Raw genomic sequence first — 18,573 nt, 5'->3', positions numbered from 1 at the left:
CTGAAATAATTATATATATATATATATGTATATATATATATATATATATATATATATATATATATATATATATATATACATATATTTATATATATATATTTATATATATATATATATACACATCGAGACAGCGTGCGTACGCACGGCTTCTTTGTTTCTCCAACTCTCTCATTCAGCCACTCAGAATGATGAGAGATGCAGTGAAAGTATTTGGAGAATTCCCGTTGCGTGGCTGCTGCCTGTGCTTTCGAACTCCTTGCTCTACCCAAATAAGGCTGGGCTTTTGAACTGCGCTGATGGAGTGGGAAGCAGTAGCACAGAGCTGCTAAAGGCCATGCCCTTTTTAGGATGAAGTTTCCTTTTTCCCCTTCCCATCTCGCCCTCCTACTTCCCCTTGACACGCCCACCGTTCGTCGCACCCACCCAATCAAATGTTACTGTCGTTAAATCGTCTGCCTCTCTTAAACCAGCATTTTTAAGGAGGAAGGTCTCTGCAAAGAAAATAGCCGCACTCCACTTCCAGCTGCACAGTCGGCCAGCAGAAAGCAGATCCAGTCCCACACAGTGAGTAAACTTTAAATATGTTCCTCCACATGTCACCGATTTTCAGCGCTCCCGCATTTTCTCGTGAAGTAATTAAGGACCTATTTGCCTCCCAAGATGACAACAAAAAAATAATGAAAAGAAAAATTTAAAACAGAGATGCATTTGTACAATTTGACAATTTTCTTAACATGTACCGACTGACAGATGTATTATGTATGTATGCATGTATAAATGTGTTTGCTGTTGATGAAACAAGGGCAGTTAAAGTCACTGCTGCATCTCCTTTTACAAGCATGGTGTCTTTTGGGCGTTTATGGTGTATACACAATCTCTTAATGGACATGCAGACTAGCAGGGATTCCATGTGCCACAAGATGACTCATTAATGTACATATTCAAAAATGCGATTCTGTAAATGCATCTTCTTTCATTTTAACCCACCAGTGAATAAAGTAACTTTGATCTAAAATAGTCCAGGAATTACACACTGAACTACATAAGACATCTCGACATCACATCACCTTGTTCTCAGAAAATACATCAGTCTAGACACACAGAAATGAAGTTTGAAACAATAAAAAAAAAGTATTCGTCTAATCAAGAAAATGCTCCCCACCGACACAAGTTTTATCCCCAGTTGGAACAAGTTAGTTAAGGGCAAGAAAGCCAACGCCCACAAGCTCAATTGTCCACATTTTTGAAGATTATTATGTCCGATGTTAAACACATATTAGATCATCAGGAGCTGATTAACTGTGGTGGCTCATGGACGGCATGACGCAATGTCCCCACAGAATGCCACAATTACCACAGCTGCAAACGCCGGTTTCCTGTCCTGGCTGTAGGCAGACTCGGCCATGGCAACGGCTAACCGCAACAGGAAAACACATCTGTACAGAAGGAGAGAATAAAGAATAGCAGCGGCAAATGGCCTAGCTGTGGGATTCAACAAATCGAGAATTATAAACAGGCCCTTTAACATTCTAACTAAAGCGGTTCCTCTCCTTCCTGATGTGCTTTCTGGGAGATGTCTGCTAGTATTTGAGGATGCGGCCAGACCACACCAAAGGTTGTTTGGCCAGGCCATCTTGAGCTTTGGGCCCGATCGCAAGCCTAGCATTATCCCTCCCTGAACCACAACGAGAGACACTAATTGACTGATTTAAATCCCAAAAATGATGGCGTAATCTCAGGTTTCTTTTTTTCCCGCCCCCTTCTTATGTTCACGAGAAGCTTGCGCAGCGTGGTAAAGAAAAAAAACCTGAAAACTCATGTGATAATATTTCTTCTAAAATTGACACACGACAGAGGAGAGATGTTTTTAACAACCGTGTTTGTCAAATGAGGCCTCAAAATGGTGCAAATGAAATCAAATTGTTGTGTCCTCTTTCTAACGCTGTGGGCCTGTCTGCTAAATGCACTGGAACTAGGCCCCACCCAACTGTCAACTGTCAATCAAAGACCAATTCTACGGCCTGGAAATATAGTTATGATGTCATCTTTCGGTTTTCTCGTGTTTGAGCCGTGAAAGTATATTAGTTAAAAGCAGGGGTGTCCAAAGTCCAGCCCGGGGGCATTTTGCGTGCCGTTACACGCTTTTCATTGGCCCACTGTATATTCAAATAATGTATCAAAATTATGGCCACATCAAAAGGTCATGAAATAAAATTAGAATGTTGACGTATTACGCTGTTTTTCGTTTTTTCAATGCCTCTTTTTTTAGTTTAAATTTCTGATGAAATAAATATAAATATGTCACAAGATATAAATGTAAAAACCTATCACAAAAATATCACAATTGTTTTATCATATTTATTAAATTGTATGTGGTATTGATACTGTTTTCATTTAAAAAAATACATGCAGTTAAAAATTACAAGACATCACACTAAATTAAATGTTTAAAAAAAATTGGCATTTGTGACTTCTTTTTTTTTTTTAAAGCACACTAAATTTTAACATACTTTGAAGTTGAATGTTACAAGCTTCTGTATAGGATTTTTTTTTTTTTCACTGAATGAAACCAGAAATGTTGAAATGTACAAGAGATCTCCTACATTAAAAAATGTTAATGCATCTTGAATGTCTCAAGATATCACACTAACGTTTAGTACTTTGTCTACAAATACAAAAATATGTTTTCCCCACTACCAATATATTTAACTGCTTCGTATATGTCAATATCCAGTGTCTTAAATTAGTTTTGGTATGTTGAACCTCCATTTTCCAGTATGTGCGTGGAAAAAGTTCATACATTCCTGGCTAACTATCCAACGCATTTTTGGGCTGTAGCGATTAGCTAGCTAGCTAACTGCATGTCATATTTGGACCAGATAATGGCTGTTATTGAAGACGCTCAAGTTCTAATATTCTGTAGTGACGGAGGGAACCATGTGCCATCGGACACCATTTTAATCACGCCCCAAATCTGACTTACTGAAATGGTGAAGAAGAATTTGCTCCACAATACATAGTTCCCAAACCTTTCCAATGTTTTCACCAATTATATTCAAACATTTGAATGAACAAGGTCTTAAAAAAATATCTCATTACCGGTAATCAAAATTGGAAGTAGATGTGCAAATTTTTATTTTGACATACTTTAGATATTCCATACTCTATTATATTTTTTAATGGTTAAATATGCAGATTGACCCATGAACGCTTTAGGTGTACCCCTCAAAAACACGTGAGGGTAGGTCGGGTTAAATCACTTGAACGGGAGTTTCCAATGACCACCAAGCAATTGGAGTCAATGGTGGCAGCGTCACCCATCTTAACTTTTGGTTCGTTGACTCTTACTATTTTGACTTTCAAACCTTCCCAGGATCAGGAAGGTGAAGTGACCTGACATCAAGATGGCAGCAAAGGTTGGATGGTGCAAACAGCACCTTGATTCGGGTTTTGCACCAAATGCAAGAGTATTTGAAAAACGCTGGCAAGCTTATGTGTGTATGTTGGCAGAGAGCAACAAGTCATGATTTGGTGTGTATGACGAAGGAGAAACATGCAAAGATGGCTGAATTAGAGCTCCCAATGTGCACCACACTGCCTTTTTGATGTCTAATAAGACAAAATGTTGTGCAGGAGGGACACTTTATGCTGATAATGTCACCCAATTGAGACGGGAGCTCCACTTGATGAGATGAGCATAATTGCTTCGTTACACGCTTGGGACATGCATGTCGAAGATGTCATGTAATTTTATTGATATTTGTTGGTAAATGCTGAGTATCATCACACGTGCATGCCTGAGCTTTGAAATTCCAGTTTGACTCAGAACATGTTAGTGTTTGCTCATAATGCCTGAAACTCAAATTGAAAACACAATAAATCAGGCTTTCACAAAATATTGTGAAGTCCAGGCAATGATGTGATAAAAGTGAATTTTGCTTGTTTTGAAAGTTGGGCACACCGCTAATGTCAAGGTTACACTTAAAAAATGGAGAACATTTCAGTAAAAATCATGTTTGTCCCATTTCTAAATCCCATCCCTATAATTTTCCGAACCCATGTCATCAGGGAGCTGGCATGGCAAACAAAGGTCCATCCTACGGCATGAGCCGGCAGGTTCAGGACAAGATCGAGAGCAAGTATGACCCGGAGCTGGAGCAGATTCTGGTGGAGTGGATCAGCCGCCAGTGTGGCGCTGGCGTCAAAAGGCCAGAGTCAGGAAAATGTGGATTCCAGGCTTGGCTGAAAGACGGATGTGTGAGTGTACTTCACAGAAATATTGTTGGCTTCTTAGGCGGATGTACAAGTCATCGACTTGGCGACGAATCTTGACCGTACGGATATTTCTGTCTGTTTCCCTACATATTTTCTTTGGTTTAGGTCCTAAGTGAATTGATCAACAGTCTTTTTCCTGGAGACAAACCTGTGAAGAAGATCCAGAGTTCAACCATGGCCTTCAAACAGATGGAGCAGATCTCTCAGTTCCTTAGTGCTGCTGAGAAGTATGGCGTCACAAAGACTGACATGTTCCAGACTGTTGACCTCTGGGAAGGTATGGTTTTTTTTTTTCTCTCTCTTCATTCTTCGCTTCTCTGTCACTGTACAAATTATTGTTACTGTCAGGATTGCAAATAATTTAACCACTGTGAAGAGTAAAAACACACACAAAAAACTTTTGGGTTTTTCATTGTTAGTATACCATTTTGACTTTAGTTTCATAAATTGTTAGTTGTAATTAGTTTTTAGAGATGGTTAATTTGTTTTTGTGTTTTTTTTCCCCCTCAAAATGTTTCTGGTAGTGTTGTCATTTAGTTTTAGTATTAGCTTTATTTATTATTTTTAGAGATAGATGGATGGACTTTTTTTTTTTGTCAAATATCTCCATGATGTTGGCAACGTGCTGATATAATTGTTTTTTTGGTGCCTCCTCCTCTGCAAAAAAGGCTTGGGCCGGCCATTGATTTCAGAGCGTGATCATCTGGAAAGTTTCTCATTGGAAGATAAAAAAATAAATAAATCAGAATAGGTATTGCATAATAAATCATTTTAACATGAATGCTCATGTATACAATTAATTGACAAAGATGAAAATGAGGGACAGTATTTATAGTTTTATGGATGTAAACTTTAATTTCAGTTATTTAAAAAAAAAAAAAAAAAAAATTTGTTCTAATTAACCTTGGTATGGAGGTTTTTTTTTTTCCTTTTCATTTTTTCGGTGAATTGTGTGTCTCAATTGTACACTGTAGCAATACGCGACAGATTCAAGGGTGGCGTCTGTTTTTGTGGGCAGGTAAGGACCTGGCAGCAGTGCAGAGGACCCTGTCAGCTCTCGGCAGCTTGGCTGTCACCAAGGATGAGGGCACGTACCAGGGCGACCTAAACTGGTTTTTCAAGTGGGTCCCATTGTAAAATGATTCATTTTACACTCTTAAGAAGCATTCACAAGTTTTTTTTCTGTTTTTTTTTTCTTGCAGGAAAGCGCAGGAGAACAAGCGAGAATTCTCAGATGATCAGATAAAGGCGGGCAAAAATGTGATTGGTCTCCAGATGGGGTCGAACAAGGGAGCCAGTCAGGGAGGCATGAGCTATGGAAGGCCAAGACAAATCCTGTAAAATACCTCAGCCACAGAAATGAGATGACCCTGATGCCCTTTACACCATCAGAGAGCCTGTAAACAGCCACCTTTTGAAAAAAGGACCTCCAATGTATTTTCTCAATTCAGTAACCCCTTGCTGCTTCATAGGTTATCAACTTTCCAATCAATAACCCCAACAATTCCTGACACAAATCACACTGTTGACTTTTGCAGAGCCTCACTTTGCGCTGTTCTGTCACCTTCTGTTTTAAAGAGATGTATGTGTCATAAGATAAAGCAAATAGTTTATGATCCTGGATTTGGTCACAAGAAGTAACACATTATCGCCAATCGCTATATGACACGACCATCATGGGGAACTTTTGAATTTGACTTAAAACGAATACAGACCTCCCGCTACCAATGCCTGCTGTATCAGCACTGTTTTGTACATTTTCATATTAAATAATGACCTGGAAGTATATGTGTGCAAAATCTGTGTGATTTATACTACCCAAAGTGAAGCCTGGTAATATTTTGCTGGTTATCGAGGTTGTTCCTTTCAGTCATGTAGAGCTGCACTACAATTTTCTGCATTTAAAAAAAATGTATATAATAATGGCAAGTGCTGTACTATGTATCCAGAACCATAAAACAATATTTCATCAAGTCCTTTATTGTCATTTAGTTATGTGACTTGCACAGCAAAACACAACTTGCAACTCCTCTTTAACTGTACAACAGTACAAAGAGAACTGCAGTATTAAAAAAAAAGTATAAAAACTTTTATAGGCAGCACAAACTATGTACATTGTATAAGGCATATGTATGCAACTCTGCAATAAAAATATAGTTGTGCATATTCCACAATTGAAAAATCAATGTCAAGTTTTTTTCAGTAGTTGATTGATAATTCACAAGTAGGACTCCTGTGCTTTAACATCAAATGCAATCCATACTCCCATCAAAATTAATTATTTACTCCCAAAAAAAGTCCGTACCATAGTAGGATTTTAAAATGAGGACACTTCAGTTCAGACCAAACACTTGCCTCACATGCACACGCGCAAACAACCTCTCACTCATAGCAGATTCACACCTTTTATAAAGTGCATACAATACATTCCTCACAAAGGGGAGGGGGGTAAATTCTTCTGTAACGGATGCTTTTACCCAGACTTTAATTCATTTTGGTTCTCTCTCAAATGTTTTCCGAGCGATGGTTGCACAGACACACCCACTCCCAAAAATATGTTCATAGAAGCACTCACATTTCAAGCACATTTGAAAGCTGCGCTCCACAGTGAGCTTCATCCACAGGTCTATCAACAGTCAACATCACAATATAAGCAGTGACCTGGGTGGAGGAGGCTGGGATGGAAACCTGAGATATCCAAAGAGCACTTTTATCCCACCTTTACCTCTGTCATGTCTGCATGTCTTGATCAATAAGTGGCATTTTGGCCTCCGAGTCCAACACTGCATGCAGCTCGATCCCAGATTCTTGCTCCTCATCGCCGCCGTCCTCTTCATCTAATGCCTCCTCCACCCAACGCCCATTCCTGACTCTGTGACCTGATTGCCTCCAGGACAGGCATTGGAGGCCTCTGAGGTCCAGGTGGGCTATGGCGGCCTCCAGTATGTAGTAGAGAGACCAGAACAGTGCACAGCAGCCGAGCAGGAGTAGAAACTGGATAAGATATTAAAAGAAAGAATGGAGATGGGCAGCAGTTCAGGTGGAAAGATTAAAATGTACTTATATTAGTTGTTAACGTGGCAAAGTACACATCGAGACTTGGATATTTATTAAATTTCCAACAGGAGCAGTTTAACATGACGCGCGTCAGGTAGAAATGTGAGTGTTGTTTTGAGGAAATTTACCCTGAGGCTGCTCGAGGTGAAGGGGCTGACAATCCCTGCTGGTATATCGATGCCTTGAGGGCAAGGCAAAGAGAAGTTGCTGTCCAGATATTTGCCACTCATGGCATCTGCCACCAGCCTGTCAATTATTAGACAAGGGATTAGTAAAACATGATCCAAACAAATCAAATAAGAGAACCAGTCATAATAAAAAAGATATTGTATGAACAAAAGCTCTAATTGTTTTTGATACCGAAAACATAAAAAATTACTCAACACAAGAATCAAGTCAGCTCAAATGAAACAGTGACTGATGCTTTTTTTTTTTTTATCACACTGAAGTTATAGGCTAAACAAACAAGTCAAAACATATTTCAGGCAAAATTACAAATGTACAAATGGTGCCATTTTAATTTAAGGTTGAATTACCACATTGTATCCCACCATGTATTCTTAAATGGTTCAAAATTCTGTTCAGTATCTCAATGAGAAGGAATATCATCAAAAATGTCATTGATTTCAGTAGTTCAATTAAAAAACAAACTATTGCGACATTACCGACCGAGTGAAATATTTGACAGTGACATGACATTTCCTTAGTACCAAAATAATAATGCTCAGTTTGTTGAAATACTGTAATACTTTTTTTAATCTCTTGGAGCCTCCTGGTCGTGTACGATTATTCACTCTATACCATTGTCTGGATTTGCAACAACAAAATGGAATGGGCTATGTCTTCATTACAGTTTAAAAAAATATATTAATTGCAGCTATTTGAGCTGATAGGTCTTACATTTGTCTGTCCTTGACATCCTTGAACGTCATAGAAGATCCATACAGAGTCAACTTCCACTGCTTTAACTCCCCCAAACTGGCACATTGTTGAGATGATGGTTCTTCTACATGAGCACAAAGAGGGGTCATCGTGGGAGCAAGTGGAGCTCTTTACATGGAGCAACAAAAATGTGTGCATTTTAAGTCCTGTGTGACTTGAGCAGCCACAGCTTACTATGGTCAGATATCTTGAGGAGGTACTGGCCATCAGCTCTCTCCCCCCAGCAACGCACAGTGGAGAAGGTCCAGTCCTGATACCCTGCAGAGTCTCTGTGTGAGGAGTGAAAAAAAAAAAAAAAGAAGCAGACCACAAATTTCAATTATGACGACAGATATGGAGTGGATCCTTTACTCTCACTTTCAGAATATGTACCTGTCAATAGCCCGTCGAGCCCCGATGACTGATGGAATCCCACTGGGACAGAACAACAGAATCTCCAGGTTGCCACGACAAGGGTGGGTTATTGTCACAGTAACAGCCACATGCTCCAGTGTCTGCATCCCAGACATCGCCAAGTCAGCAGCAGTGACTGAGAGGGGAACAGAAGAAAGTGTGTCTTTCCTTTTCAAACATAATGTACAACTGTAGGTTCTCCGGCACATGTGCCACATTTCACACACTATTCGTTTGGATTGACTTGAAATTCATTCAATATTTGTGACAATCTAGACCGAATGTCACCTATTACTCAGCACTCGCAAGACGGTTCTTTAGTACTTCCTGGATGATGACGACTAATTAGTCAATCTGCTCTTTGACCATTTAAGGTTGCAAACAACCTGGTGCTCGGGAGGGACATGAGTTGATGGAGAGTATAAACAGAGGTATAGACTCATTGTAAATGGGCAGAAATGTTCGAGAAGGTGGGAGGCTCGGGAAATGTAAACAAATGTGCGACTTTGATAAATACACAGCAGCATAGACATGCGGAAAAATATAACGCTGTTGACATAGTTAGATTTATTTATTTTTTTAAAACTAATGAGGGGTGATGGCGGTTAATAATAGTTCAAGTAAAGAGGTAAATGTCTGCTGAACACTGGCAGTGGGCCTGATGTGGGACAGTCCAGACAGATGAGAGCCATGGAAAGGGATGAAAGGCAGGAAATATTTCTGCTCCATTTAGATCGCCTCAAGCTCAACATTTGAAAAATAAAACAATAAAATGAGGGAATCTGAATACAGAATAAATCAACTAGAGTCGAGTTGCTGACCAACAAATGCCCAAAAGAAATGAGAGAACAAAGAAACCTAGGTAATTTGGAGACATGTGGCTGAGTATGTAAATGTGGATGCCTCAATACGCAAAGAGCAGAACATTACCTAATATGGAGGCCAAGTCAGACTGAGGCAAATAAAGGAGGGGAAAGAGGGAGGCGGCTACACACAGTGTGGTTAACCATTGAATGCACAGTTGAGAGAGAAGAGAGCAGCCACACATTAACGTACCTGTCCAAGTGTGAACGAGGTCTTTGGGATATGAAGGAATGGACACTTTCTCCGCTACTACTGAGCTCTGATAGGACACAAGAAATGGCACTGGCTCCCATATCTGTAAGCACGAGAAAAGAAATAGACATATCCATGTTGCAAGTTATTTCAAAAGTGATGTCAAATAACTTGGTGGTCACAGCGCATATTTCTGTACCTTGGCTGCGTTAATAAGTTTCCATGCGTTGAGGAGACCAAAACCATGCTGATGACTGTGTTGGAAACCTGCTCCGTTATAACTCCAGTCTGAACTGTTGTCACACTAATGGACAGATGTTATAACAATCCAGGTTACAATTTTGTTCTCATGCCTAAATGGACAATTACAGACACTCTCTACTGAGAGCAGGTATATTGCTGCGAGTGGCACAAGGGACCAAATGGTTTACCTTGGTGGCAGTGAAGGCAATGATGTGCTGGACGTCTCTCCAACTGAGGCAAGGGCGAACCTGCAGCATGAGGGCCACCATACCGGCGGCCAGAGGGGCAGCGGCAGACGTGCCAGTGTGGCTCTCTGTACAGCCTGTCCCCTGCTGCATGAACCAGTCCGATGTTACCTACACAGACAGATGGGTTGACGCTATACAGTAAATACCGTGGAGAGCCTTGAATGGAACAAACAGCCAAGCGGTTGCAAAAGCTCTGCTCACAAACACAAACATGTAGCCCTTCGATTAGATCTACAGTGTATGCATAAAAAGACCACCCATGTCATCAGCAGTGACTTAAACAGCTAAGAACGCTCCTATCAACAGCCTTTGTCACATATTGCATTGGAGTGGATTACAGATTTCGGACTCTGTAATTCTTGCTTTGACAAAAAAAAGTAAAAAAAAAAAAAAATTTACCCTGCAGAGTTTAAAATGAAACATGCACTGAGGTAATCAACAAAGACTCCGACAAGTTTGAAGATGGATTTACAAATGCGGCTAGCACAGCACATTTGACAGCAACTAAGATTCAAAAGTTTCGTTTCTTTCCAAGATAAACAACAATTCCTCAACGTCTATATCCTTTGAGAACTGTACAGATGTATTCAGGTATGATTTGTGCCTTCGCCAGTCAAAACATGGCAATCTGATTAATATTGCATGAGTGGAATATGAGCTAAACTGAAAAATCCACCCGTTTTTAACCATCTCATGGGGCGGCCATTTTGTCACTTAGTGTTGACTGAAGATGACAACACAATTGCGCAGGGCTCAGGTAACGACCGACCATGGCTGAACTTCAGAAAACAGCAACAGTGATGTCATTTCTAGTCCACAGCAAGTGGCAAAGTGGAAGTGTTTCAATTTGTGGGTCTGCAAATAACATATTGGTTGACTTCCCCTTTAAGAACATTCTTTAAACAAAGACAGTCAAGTACACTCACAATCCTTGCGAACAAGTGAAAACATTTTCATCTTGATGATGTGCCGTTAACAACAGGCAACATGATAGAACGGGGAATTCTCAGCACTCTCAGTGTTTACATGTCGCATAAACACTCTTCCTAACAGCTGTTCAAGCAGTTGAAGATTTCAGGCTCCTAATCACCGTTGTGTGTGCCTGTGGACACGTTTGTTGTTGACCAACAAGGCAGGCAGCCTAGTATGTAGTGACACAATGGCTCACAATATAATTGCATTAGATGCAAACAAAGATGCTAGTTTATTGAGCTAATCATGATGGAACCTGCCAATTATTAAACATGATAAAACCTCAGATAATAAAAAGAAAAAAGACCTGAATCCAAAATGAAAAACAAGGCACATTGCACAACCATAATCACATTCCCCCAGAGTCTCCTTTAGCTGTAATGTAGCCAATTATTATAGTAGCTTTAACATAATTATATTACATTTTGAATAAAGCATTTGGTATTTCAATTATATGTAGCTATACAATCGGGAAGACATGGTTTCTTGAGTCAATCCCCAATGGGTCATACAGTTAAATTTGAAAATGCCAGTGTGAGGTAACCACTCGGCCAATGAGTGCACTGTGGTCAGCTTGAGGCTCACTCTCCTCTTGAGAGGCGTCATTTTTTCAAATTGCTCTCCCCCAGGAAATGGCATTCCTAGTCCAAACTGTTGCCATAGTGATGAGGGACAAACAGCTCCAAATAAAATCGGTAGCTGCTACGCTCTCTAAATACTCAACAATATGTCATCATTTGATGCTTCTGACTTTTATTTTAACTTTATTGAAATTGTTTGTATTTTCAGAGGTTTTCACACCACGATAATGTTTAACAATCAAACCGATTGAACTACTATATGGCACATGCATTGTGTGTTCATAAGTAAAACTTACAATGCTCCTCAGCTTGCTGCCCCCGCTGCTGAATGTAACAGCCAACATGGATGCACACTCTTCAGCGTAAAAGGGCATCCTGCCATTCTCGTCAACAGCTCCTGCGTCCAAAAAAGTACAATATAATAATTAGCTTTTGGACATTCAAAATCTACACTTGCAATGATGTACACTGAAAACGCAATGTTACCAATGGTGATGGTGTAGATGGAGTTGGCATAACCATCATAGTTGCAATTGTCATTGTATTGACCGCCGTTGCCACTGGCAACCACAAAGATGCTTCCAAAACCATGTCTTCCTGCAATAACTCCATGCTGAAGTGCAGCCTGTGAAGAAAATAGAACACACCATAACTAGCACCAGCACTACTTTGAAAAAACTAAATGTTCTTTGACACAACTAAGATCAAATGTCTGTGACAAGACACGAAAGCTTGCAAAGCAAATGTTTAGATGCATTGCCCTCTGCAGGAGAAAAATAACACTGCACTGTATCAAACTGACCAGCCACTCCTCACATTTACAGAATTAAATTTCTCAACAGTGGAACCTCAAAATGCTGACCAGAATCAGTTTTCTTCCCATATAAAGTAACTAGTTTATAGGTTAAAATATCACCACCATAAAAAAAATGATTAACTGTAAAAGGCAAATTATTAAATAATTATAATTACCAGAATAAATAGAACAAACGGAAAGATTAAAACAACAGTCTAAAATAATCTATGACAAAAGTGTAATGCCGGGTGTCAGAATAACTACATCAACAAAAAAAGTAATGGTGCAGCGGATCATCTTGGACCAGCGATCTGTACAGATCAAGCGCCACGGATCATGCCGGGCATAATCCGTGGAATGGATGGTATAAAAAAAAAAATGTGTGCCTTCACATTAAGGTAACATGATTAGTGTGCATTCGCTAGAAGCAGCAGAGGAAGTTGAAAACCCTCATGGATCACACATTTTGGCAACTTGGGGTGAAACAAGTCCTCAAATCAGGGGCGCCAAAAAGGGGGGAATAAGGAGACGGATTCCCGGGGCCCAGAAGGGTCCCTAATAAAACTATAATCCTGCCAAAATAATATGACATATTTCATCATCTTGCCAAATAACACATTGAGTCATTGATGCCAATGAAAAGTCTTATTAAACTTTTACTTTGAAGTTAGCACGCATGGTGCCGTAACAGCTGACTTGACTTCCATTTTTGAGGTTTCAGCTAACTTTATCGCAGTTTTAAGTGACATGACATTGTTGCTACCAACAATCAACAAAAAGGCATCCCGAAATCATATTCAGACGCTAATTTAGGACAGACAAATATAGACTAAAAGCTTGGTTGAAATTATATATGATACAATATCAAGTACAAGCAAGAAAAGAATAACCAAATAATCTCATTATTTGAACATGCTCACCATGCCCAATGGATGCGGCCCATCCACAGTGTGTCCGTCATCATCAGGACCCCAACTCGAAAAACACAATTTACATCACTTTCACAATGTGCAATGAATTGATTAAATATATTTTGAAAAGAAAAAGAAAAGGCAAACACAACGGACAAAAGCCTCATGGCGGCACTTATATGTTACCTGCAGCTGTAGATGTCATTGATCTGATAGTGTTTGTTGAAGGCTATGGCCTCCAGGCTATCCGTCAAGGGGCCGTCCAGGACCCTTATTCCTGGGGGATGCAAGTTCCACCTCATACCTCACTCAACACATTTGACTGGACCATTAACCACAAATTACATTTTTACTGTGTACCTGCCACCTTACTGCCATATGCCACGCCCACAGCACAAAAGCTGTTGTTTGGAACTGCAGCGATCTCGCCGGCACATCGAGTACCGTGGTGGTTGTCACTGTGCACGTCTGGGTGGGGCATAGGGTCTGGGTCATTGGAGTTGAGATCATAGCTGCCCTCTGGACTCTATTCCATTTGGGTAAATAAATGCGTGCGTAAAAATCATCAAATGGTAACATTTCGGTTGATATATATTCATTTGAATTTTTATTTATATAAAGTCGTTCTATAAACCTCTCTCCACTGCGTGTGAGAATAATACTTCTGGACACTTTGCAATAAATGATATTTATATTATATGTTAACAGTCATTATTACACGTATTTGAACATTTGTCAGTCTGTCCAAGTAAGATGAAATCTGACATTGCAAACTAAGACATTAACCTTGGTTGTAATTTTTTGAGAAATAAAAGTAATTTCTCTTGTAATTCAAAACACTGGGGAAGAATTAAAGAAAATGTTGAGTGAGATTTTTATGCTGGTTAAAACTGAAATTGGGACACTCATTCCAAAATTACAATCAGTTTTTTCCTAGCATGTTTTATTTCTCCACAGCTTAGGAAATAATGATTAGCTGTCATAAGACTTGTCCGCTTATTGTGATTGGGCCCATCTAAAGCTACGTGCCAACTTTTTTGTGCAGTCACAAATGCGGTGAGAGGTGTGTGCGGCTCCTAATAGGTCAGCACTATCAATATCTGCAAACAGAAAGCGAGTATAGTAGGAATTAAGAGGATGTGTGCTGGTTTTTCGCTTAACCTTGTAACCATAGAAATACCGTTAAAAAGTCTGCTTTTGTTTTTGCAGATTCTTTTCATTTTTCAAGCTTGCAACTATTCCATCGTAGTTTATTTACATATGCACAGACTGATTTTTGCTATCGGGATCCTACAGCTCAAAAATGTGACGTGATAGAGAAAAACTGAGATGTCAAATATAACTCAACGAAAATTGTGGTCCCCAGTATAATTTGGTAAAGAAAGGGACAGGTTAATGGAATTCATTAACAGTAACTTACATAATTGGGTTGTAGGTCTTGATGGGTGTGTTGTACTCCGTCATCTACCACCACCACGGTGACTCCTTGGCCAGTAATGTTCCGTTCCCATACCCCGGTCACATTGATGTCCATGCCCTTATTAGCATGATTGTGCTTCAATGCAAGCATATCAAGGAAAAGGAGGACAGAGATTAAAGTAAACAAAAATAATGTGGTGTCAGAAGACAAGCTGAGCTAATGACATACATAAATTTGGGGTTTGATTTGGACTTATTCAAAGAAGTTTCACTTGGTGCTATGGACATTTAAAATTTCACTTGGCACAACACACAATGTTACATTATTCATACAGAAACGTATACTATAACAGATAGTCTCACCAAGTGCCACTGTTTAGGGTAATGGGGGTCATTAAAAGCCATGGATCTTTTCGAGCGGCTGAGGACCCTGTCCTGGGTGTACCAAAGGACATTTGGGTGGTTTGCTAGCACATTTCTAGGAAGGTGATTCTTCCTCCCAACATTAGCACCAGGTTGAGAAGAACAAAGCAAGTAGTGGCCTTCTAACTCTCCAATCTGTCCCTCATTGTGCAGCCCAGCTTGTTCCGCTACCTGGAATGATGAAAGTACACATGAAGATGAAGTACACACACAGGTCGATCAAGACTGACTTCCTCCCACAACCGACAATTTCAAACCACTCCGAGTGTGAATCGACATGCGTGACAATGTCATACGTCAAATAATAAAATAAACGACGTCAAAGCCATAGGACGTGTTATAAAAGATTAGAAAGGCTTAAAAGTAGCAAGCGAAGTACACAAATATGCAGGCAGTTGGGCAGAAAGTGTCAACGTTCCTTTGCCTTGCTTCATGAATTCTGGCTTGAAAACGACTTATTGCTTCGGGAGTGGATGCGACTTGCATATCTGTTTTAGTTTTGGCCTAAAACATGTGGCAGGAAAATAGCGACATAGCGTCAGCAAAACGAAAGTCTGAACGATACGGCTGCTGCATGATATGCTAAAAAGGCTTGAAGGTACACAAGCCAACAAACGTTGGGAACCACTGATTCTCATAGCAAGTTTTCTCTTCGGCACACATACCCGTATCCTCAAAACTCATTTCCCGTCTTCCCGTAGTTATTTATAACACTACGAATGAATACTCCCTGGTTAGTTGCCGATGTACTGTAATATTATAATATTAGAGTAACAGAAACAACAGCAATTGCACTGACATTTCATGAGTAATGTGAATAGAGCACATTACCTGGTTGGCAATTACATCAAGATTCTCAGATTCCTGTTCATGCTCACGATGTGGGTCAGCATGGAGCCGGACAGCCCATGACTGACCTGGACCACAGGATTGCGCTGAATGAGACTGAGGAAACGGAAATGTCGGGGCGACGGATGGCAGATGGGTTAGAAGTAAAAGAACAAAAGAGGAGATAAACAGGAGGAGAATGAAGGCAGTGAAATTGAGAGTTGCCATCACAAGGAATGATGACAACAAGGGTCAACTGGGCGTGACCTCATCTGGACATCAAGCTGGATGTGAGAAAAAGAGAGAGAAAAGACAAAAGTCCAGGTCAGTGACGATTTGAAAATAAGGGCAGGATCAGAATGCAGTGACTTGCAACAATATTAATCCCCCATGAACTTTTTGACATTTTCCCACATTTCATGTTACAAACTAAGACAGAAAATTGGATTTTCTTCTTCTTTTTTTTTTATACAAATAAAAAACTGAAAATTAGGCCGTGTGAAATTATTCACCCCCCCCTTTCTCTCAGTGCAGCCAACTGACTCCAGAAGTCGCCTGATGATTTCTGAATCAACCAATCATTGACCTAAATGACTGATGACGACAAATAGTTTGTTATGGTCTCAGACGTCTGTTAAAAGAATATTGGGAGCAAACATTAAAGACTAGGGAAAACAGGAGGCAGTACGGTGAAAAAGTTAAGGACAAATTTAATACAGGAGGATATTAAATTTAGTTCCGGGTGTACCCCGCCTACTGCCCGAAGGCTCCAGCAAGCCCACGACCCTCGAGAGGAGAAGCCGCTTGAATAATGGATGGATGGACGTTTGAAACATGAAATGTGGCAGAAGGTCAACAAGTTTAAGCAGGCTAATACTTTAGCAAGGAACTGTAACTTAGTATTGCTTTCAGAGGTTTCGTCTTGCAAATTGGTGTCTTAAAAAAAAAATCAAAAGTAATTCACGAGAACTCTAGTATTATACAGATACAGCCAAGTTCCATAGAGAGACTATAGTCGTTCAAGAGTGTATGACATTATATACTGTCAAGCAAAGGCTCCACAATGAGTCATATACCTCTATATAGACAATTAGAGACACAATATTTCGCATTATGTGCTGTGACACTCTAATGTTTTGAAGTTTTGTATTGCTTTGGTGGTACCTATGTTAAATGAATACTCTGGCTCACTTTAACCGACTGCTAAATGATTTGGTATTGCGCGACAAGACAAGATGCAAGCAAGTTAGACAGCTAACTGGGGCAAGGAAGCAGGCGTTTTGTTTTTTAATTTTTTTTATAGTTGTCTAACAATGCTGAGCACAGCTTTAGGGGGATCGCGCCTTTTCTGTTCCTTATGGAATTACCTCCCATTAAATGTTAGGCAAGTCCCCTGTCTGTCCACTTTTAAAATGCGTTTGAAGACACATTTTATTTTTTATCTTTCGACAGAACACGAGACTGAGGCTGCTCTGCTGGTATCTATTGTTTGTGTTTTAACTTGTGTTCAAATTTCCTGGTATCTATTATTTTTGTGTTTTCATTTGTGTTCTAATTTCCTGCCGATTTCACCATATGGAAAGCGATTTGTTACAGCTCCAGCTGTGAAATCGCTATAAAAATAAAGTGTATTGTATTGTATAATGCTCCAATTGCGGAAGTTTATCATCAGTGTAGAAAAACTGTGAAGTAGTACGTTATCGACAGTTCAAGCGTCGTGCATTTCCGCGTCTTTAATCGATAAAGAAGCACTTATTGTAATTTACAATTTAAAATATCTATCGTTAAATACCTTGAAATGCAAGGTCCTCTCGTGTCTCTGGTGAAAATTGTGATCTCCTATGATGGACTCAACTGTACTGTTGCGCTTGTCATTTCCGCAATACGTGAACAGGTCAACTACTTGTACGTCTGACGTCATACAGATGTGCGTCATTCGTAAATGTCATACGTACGTCCAACCATATATTTCGTGCAGTTTTATCTACAGAAGTGCACATAAATACTTGGAAATTAAACAAGAATAAGAAAATTATTTGTACATTTTCATTCCTTTGTGAATTATATCTAATTAATGTCGAATCAAAGTTTACTGTGCTTTATATTGTTTCTCTTAATGTTTTGTTTCTCTTTAATTTTATATTTATGCAAAGCACTTTGAATTGTCTTGTACATGCGATTGTGTTATTCAAATAAATTTGCCTTGTTACTGCTTGCCATGTTTTTTTGTTGTTTGTGTTGCTTATTTTTCTTGATTATATTTCAATTGTCTTTGGTTAATTGAGTGTGGAACCCCCGCAAAAACTGAAAAAAAAACACGAAACTGCTTATTGTATTAATTAATTTACATTTTTTTATGACAATTTTTATTTTTTTTGGGGGGGGGGTCACACCTCTATTACATTGTTATGATGGGTCATCACAGCCAT

The 18,573-nt window shown here is 39.5% G+C and overlaps 2 protein-coding genes across 3 annotated transcripts; one reads left to right on the top strand and one right to left on the bottom strand.

The window, feature by feature from the left end:
• The first annotated feature begins 399 nt into the window (after nucleotides 1-399).
• tagln (transgelin) lies at nucleotides 400-6,058 on the top strand. 2 transcript variants are annotated; one of them, XM_088300277.1, is made up of 6 exons: nucleotides 446-564; nucleotides 3,374-3,416; nucleotides 4,069-4,257; nucleotides 4,381-4,552; nucleotides 5,294-5,396; nucleotides 5,478-6,058. In XM_088300277.1, the coding sequence occupies exons 2-6, from the start codon at nucleotides 3,405-3,407 to the stop codon at nucleotides 5,614-5,616; spliced, it is 615 nt and encodes a 204-aa protein (XP_088156403.1). In that variant the 5' UTR covers nucleotides 446-564; nucleotides 3,374-3,404; the 3' UTR covers nucleotides 5,617-6,058. The 2 variants fall into 2 exon arrangements, with proteins under 2 accessions (XP_088156404.1, XP_088156403.1); XM_088300278.1 differs by lacking the exon at nucleotides 3,374-3,416 and having other exon boundaries at nucleotides 400-564.
• Nucleotides 6,059-6,239: 181 nt separating this feature from the next.
• pcsk7 (proprotein convertase subtilisin/kexin type 7) lies at nucleotides 6,240-18,057 on the bottom strand. The gene is made up of 17 exons (XM_088300276.1): nucleotides 17,937-18,057; nucleotides 16,148-16,428; nucleotides 15,257-15,487; nucleotides 14,895-15,029; nucleotides 13,835-14,000; nucleotides 13,661-13,751; nucleotides 13,484-13,538; nucleotides 12,254-12,392; nucleotides 12,064-12,164; nucleotides 10,155-10,322; nucleotides 9,923-10,027; nucleotides 9,724-9,826; nucleotides 8,647-8,803; nucleotides 8,449-8,543; nucleotides 8,233-8,338; nucleotides 7,461-7,578; nucleotides 6,240-7,269 (listed from the first exon to the last, which is right to left on the bottom strand). The coding sequence occupies exons 2-17, from the start codon at nucleotides 16,370-16,372 to the stop codon at nucleotides 7,006-7,008; spliced, it is 2,259 nt and encodes a 752-aa protein (XP_088156402.1). The 5' UTR covers nucleotides 16,373-16,428; nucleotides 17,937-18,057; the 3' UTR covers nucleotides 6,240-7,005.
• Nucleotides 18,058-18,573: the final 516 nt, after the last annotated feature.

The sequence above is a fragment of the Idiotropiscis lumnitzeri genome, chromosome 7, assembly GCF_059441095.1.
Source record: "Idiotropiscis lumnitzeri isolate Australia: NSW breed Sydney's pygmy pipehorse chromosome 7, RoL_Ilum_1.0, whole genome shotgun sequence".
NCBI lineage: Eukaryota > Metazoa > Chordata > Actinopteri > Syngnathiformes > Syngnathidae > Idiotropiscis > Idiotropiscis lumnitzeri.
Note: the sequence above shows the minus strand (reverse complement) of the source record. Positions and strands in the feature narration are given on the sequence as shown.

Coding starts and splice junctions, on each gene's coding strand:
- tagln (XM_088300277.1), top strand. Junction 4,258..4,380: donor CTTGGCTGAAAGACGGATGT/GTGAGTGTACTT, acceptor TCTTTGGTTTAG/GTCCTAAGTGAATTGATCAA. Junction 4,553..5,293: donor GACTGTTGACCTCTGGGAAG/GTATGGTTTTTT, acceptor TTTTGTGGGCAG/GTAAGGACCTGGCAGCAGTG.
- pcsk7 (XM_088300276.1), bottom strand. CDS start 16,372: ATGGCAACTCTCAATTTCACTGCCTTCATTCTCCTCCTGTTTATCTCC. Junction 8,544..8,646: donor GCTCGACGGGCTATTGACAG/GTACATATTCTG, acceptor CTCCTCACACAG/AGACTCTGCAGGGTATCAGG. Junction 7,270..7,460: donor TCACCTCGAGCAGCCTCAGG/GTAAATTTCCTC, acceptor TATCTTATCCAG/TTTCTACTCCTGCTCGGCTG.